Here is a 5,499-nt window from a genome sequence, read left to right as displayed (position 1 = left end):
CTCTGGGAGGCAGTTAAAATGCGAAGATAGAAGATCTTCAGTAACAGTAGTAATACCAGTGTAGAAATACTATTTTATAATAATAATCTGAATCTGCAAAGTAACTCTAAAATAACATACATAACATAAAATGTAAATAGTAAAGTAGCCTACAACTTCCTGACAATTGCACTTAAGTACTGTACTTGAGTAAATGTACTTTAGTTACATTCCACCACTGTCTAAAATAAGTCAATTACCCGGGGCAGAAAAAGTCTCTTCAAATGAAGTCTGGTCAAAGAATTGAACAAATGTGTGGTTTTATTCATATTAAGCATGAACTTATTCCACAACCTCTGAAATAATCCACGGAAGCCAAGACAACTGTCTCACATCACACCGTGTCTGCTCCACTCAGTGTGAACGCTCCCCGTTCACCTCCTGAGCAAACACTTGCAAAGTTAAACAAACTCACCCGGAGTGGATTTTCCAGGATCTCAGCTGTGTGAGCCTGAGGGTTGGTGGTCATATGAGGAGCCGCTTGTGAAGAACTTGAGTTCGCCATGTTTTCCTTATCGTTTAATAAGGAAATAATATATTTCTGGATCACAACTCCCACTTTCTTTACATCCTTGTCCTCACCTCATCCCATCCCCTGCACCCCGCGTCCTATCGCTCCAGTGGAAACTCAGAGGGAAAAGTCCCAAAAGGTTAGCGAGGCGGATCGGGAGTTTGTGCTGATTTCAAGTGCAGTCGGGAAAAAATACTTTTCGATTAAAGACGTTGTAAATAGATCTGGGATAAAAAAGAAAAATGGACTCTGATCATTGCTTTATTCTTTAGAGAGTGGATAAAAAGTAAGATGTTAGAACATTAGTAGCCTGACTGATGGAAGAAATGATTAAAGACAAAACTTTTTTTCTAGCCCCTTCTTTGTTCGTATTCACTGGCGAGCATCTTCTCTGTTCTAGGAGATCACGGGGTGAACTTGAAGGCATCATATAAGAACAGGTGCGGTTCCTGTTGCTCACATAAGAGCGCTCCAGCGCAGATCACCGCACACTGGCGCAGCTGTAATCAACTCATTTATTTGCCTGAAAAAGAAAGTCCCCCAAAGGTCTCCTAGACTTGGCTTAGAGAACCAGTGTCCTAGTTGGTATTAAACATGTTGCCACCTGCTGGGCACATTCAGGATGGCATAGATATCCTGGGGACAGTCTCCCAGATGGCTGAACAACACATCTGATTTAAGAGAGCCACATGATGTCCCATTTATTGTTGGGCTGCTGATCTTCTCACCTACAGACAACAGGTGTTTGATTGTGTATGAATCTGCACATTTATTACCATCCACCCCTCATCATCGCTTTTAGAAACCTCATCAGCAGCTGAAAGGGAGATACAAAAAAAACTGGATCATCATAACAAGCGATGATGCAAACGAGGCCAGACACATCAGGAGGACAGTATCTGATCTCCTTTCAGCCTGGGTCCAGGTGAGGGTACGTCACGGTCAAAGGGGTGAACTGAGATACATTGTTGTGTTGTCTTTTATGGGATCTCACTGATCCGGCTTCCTTTCTGTGAATAGATGAATGATGAATGCTTGTTTGTTCTGGTGTGCTCAACATAAACAAAATTATCATGTGCAGATGGGCCTGCTGCTTCCTTTCAAATATAAACAGCCTTTCCTGACACACACACACACACACACACACACACACACACTCTGGTATGAGCTACACTTGTATTACTACCACACAAAGTTACATATTCCAAGGATATTAGTGTAAGGATGCATTTTAAATAGAAATCTCAGGGTGACTGCATATATTGACTGATACATCATCATTACTGATAGGGACACAATCTTCAGGTACATGTGATGGTTTATACATGACAAATATATTGGAAATGAGTGAGAATTTCACTTTGAATAAGTTTTAAATTTACAATAAGCATCTGGACTGCCCTTGCCAGATGCTCCCATGCAGGCGCACATTTAGAAACATTTGAATGGGGAAGAAAATGTGTTAAGACTCAATTTCAATAATAAATGGATCATTATGAATAGTTACATTGTTTATTCAGTGTAATAAATGAATGCCCAATAAACAACTTTAAATATTGTAATATGAAATAATATCAGTTATTAGCTGCTATTTGTAAGTCGAAGTAGCAGCAGAATGTAAGACAATGAGCCTCTGCATGACAGGTTGTGTGTCTTCTCTTGTCATTTTGTATTTCTTTTTATTTGTTTTGTTTGTTGTTTTTTGTTGCATCTCCCTGTAGTCATTTTGTGTCTTTTTTTGGACATTTTGCATGTCTTTGTAGTTGTAGTTGCTGCATCACTTTATGATCGCTTTGTGTCTCTTTGTAGTTGTTTGATTGACATCCACTTCATACTGAGATTATAATACCAACAAGCCATCTACAACCATTATACTCTGTTATGGAGGAGTTCACTGAAACTGTGTAGCAGTTGGATAACCCTGAGCAACAACATTCAGGTTAAAAAGAAGAAGGAAAGAGAGGTCAGCAAAGGCTGAATGCTAGAAGTCCTTTCTGTAGGCATATACACAGTTTTCAGAGTTTACATATACTTAAGATAAAATACAACTCTCTACATATACTAACTCAAATCACAGCAAACCCAACTCAGTCAATCAGCACTGTTTTCATACAATAAACGCATCGGTGAGCTCATTCTAAGGTAATGAAAACACAAAGATTATTATTTTCAGGTGATTAAACACTAATGAAAACATTCCTATGAATATTAAATTCCATTTCTGCCAATATATCCTCCTAAATGTTACACACTGGACCTTTAATTGAATGTAGAGCAGAATAATAGTGACAGAAATGCTGCAGTAAGAGCTTTATTCGTGACACAAAATTGCCACCAGCGATCATCAAAAAATCCAAAATACATTGCCTTTGGTTCCAAATATACTATCAGTGACAACAGTTCTTGGTCCTCTTTTACAGAAGGCACATATTTATCTATGTGGGGAGTATATAGAGAGAGGGAAAAGGAAAGAGTTGAATAAAGTTGCTGAAAGTCTGAGTGTCTCCAGTCTGTTAGATCTTCACAGTACATGAATGTATCCTGTTACACTTTCATCCTCAGACGACAAAGTGCTACCAGAGAATCAGGAGGACACAGTGGTCCAGCACTAACAGTCAGAACTAGATGAACCACATAAATAAATTGCAAGTAGCCACGCAGTGCAGTGCCATTCTTTTGTGTGAGCAGACCTCTACCTTTAGCACAGGATCGTATTGTTCCAATTATTGTCATGGAGCTGCCTCTGTATTTAGGTCACCCTGCTGCTATTGTTACATTATTGCTCAGAGCCAATTAGTGCTCATCATGTCAAGCACACAGATTCCAATCAGATGGACGCGGGCGTAATAATTTTTTGATATGCTGCAAAGTGTATAATTACTGTACTGACAGTCACAACTCTCAGAGCTGGACGTGTCTTCAGTTTCCATCTGTATTCATTCTGCTCCTTCCGTGTCTGCGCTCTGTCCTGAGTCAGCCAGCTTTCTCTGCCATAATAATCAAGGCCCATTTGATGTGATTACTGTGGCGTGAAGGGGAAGAGAGGAGACGAATGAAAGCACATTTTATTTCACATGCCAGAATAACATGACTAAACAGATTCCCCTTTTTTACTATTTCGGTAAATCTCTCCGGAGACTGCTGGTTCATCCATCAGTGCTGGCAGGGATTCACAGTGAGCTATGACTGACAGCTTTTGTCACGAGTAGAGGGCCGTGGCATTTTCCCCAACGGTTATGGACTCCCCCTGGCGATGCTTCATATGACACCCTGATGTTTTCACTCAAGGATGAGGTCAGCATATTGTTGAACCTTGACCTCAAACGTTGGAGAAATATGCGTGAGGAGAGAGGAAAAAGAGTGGATGTAAAATGTTGAGAGAGCCCCACAAAGGCAGAGAGGGAGTGGGAAAGAAAGCAAAAGAAGGAGAGAGAAAGATAAAGGCAGCCGAGCAAAAGATAGGGAGCAGCAGATTTAGTTGACACAAAAAAAACTCCTACACACTCTCACTTGAGCCTGCACCTCAGGCTTTAAAGGAGAGTAGATAGAGAGATAACCACATCCTCTTTTTACATTCTCTCTTCCTCCCTGTCTCCTTCTCATTTTGTCCTCTCTCTCCACCCTTTATCTACCCCTTCCTCTATCTCTCTCATACACACTAACTGCAAGTCTGAAGAAAATGTCATCTTGGCTCCCTGAAGGGGATAAATGGGCTGATTGATGTATGATTATGGAATATGAGATTTGAAAATGAAGGCTTGAAACTGTTAGAATGATTAAAAACTCTGTAATTGATGGGTCCCCTTAGAGCTTAGTGCAGTTCCTCATTGAGAAACCTTTACTCCACATCCCAGTCTTAAAATAACCACTATGATTTAAATTCCTCTGGAAATGAATTTAACTGAAATATACTGGCAGCAAAGCTTTAGTTTAAACTGTTTTTGACCCAACTAATGCATCTTTCAAACCAAAATCCACATGGTTTTGTTCAAAAGGGCAAACACAACAGTTTGTTTCTTGTGATTTAAGGGTCAGAGCTTGAATTTCGAGCCATAGATCATTTTAATACTGAGGACATCTTATTTCCTTTATCTAGTGTTCAGCTGTCAGGGCTTAGACGCAACAGTAAAGCTGTCTATTATTTTATGATTAAATTTATACTGGGGTTCTGCAAAAGTCTCCATTAAAAGATATGAGACGTGAATAAAAGCCTGCCAAGAGTGTGAGTATGTCTAGATGATGGTGATTGAAAATGCAGGAGGTATTTTATGTGACCAAAACAGGTTCTGTTTTATCAGTTTTTGCAGCCTGCCCATCCTTTAAGTTAGAAGATGATTAGGTCGCAGTTCAGTAGAAAAAGTTCAAATCGTTTCAACTTTACATTATTGTTTGTAATGATGGAAATTAACTACATTTATTCAACTACTGTACTTAAAGGGACATTTCACCCCACAATCAAAAATACATATTTTACTCTTACCTGTGCTATTTATATCATCTATATTGTTTTACTGTGAGCTGTCGAGTTAGAGATGAGGTAGATGTCAGACATCTCTCCAATATAAAGTATATATAATATAAACCAGATGGCTCTCAGCTTGAGGTACTATTTTTTTTTTTTTTTTAAACTCAACAGCAATGTCTCTTTCCAGAACTCATGACCCGATTACTCAAGGTAATCCTCAGACCATGGTGTGAGCAGTTTCATGTAGGAACTATTTTCTGTCTACATACCACCATGCAGAAGGAAGAGTGGATCTACTCATGGACGAGAGGCTTGTGGTGGTGACAGGATTGCAGGATTTAAACATTAATGGTGTCCTCCCCGGCTGAGCTGCATTAGCTAACGTTAGCTAGCTAGCTAGCTCACCAAGCACCAGTAAGATTGCTAACATTCAGTTAGCTATTACAGTTGGTGGGTGCCAATTATTGGATCATAGTTACTTTTA

The 5,499-nt window shown here is 39.6% G+C and overlaps 1 protein-coding gene across 1 annotated transcript in view; it reads right to left on the bottom strand.

Moving 5' to 3' along the window:
* Positions 1–1,055, bottom strand: part of LOC118336517 (NIPA-like protein 2) — a 22,326-nt gene extending 21,271 nt beyond the window's left edge. Inside the window, exon 1 of the mRNA XM_035673179.1 lies at positions 455–1,055. Coding sequence (XP_035529072.1) covers positions 455–544 — 90 coding nt within the window. The 5' untranslated portion in view covers positions 545–1,055. The remainder of the gene's footprint in view (positions 1–454) is intronic.
* Between the last annotated feature and the right edge of the window lie 4,444 nt (positions 1,056–5,499).

Source organism: Morone saxatilis, unplaced genomic scaffold (genome assembly GCF_004916995.1).
Source record: "Morone saxatilis isolate NCDOM2014 unplaced genomic scaffold, NCSU_SB_2.0 Contig24, whole genome shotgun sequence".
NCBI lineage: Eukaryota > Metazoa > Chordata > Actinopteri > Moronidae > Morone > Morone saxatilis.
The sequence above is the reverse complement of the archived record's forward strand: the minus strand, read 5'-3'. Positions and strand labels throughout refer to the sequence as shown.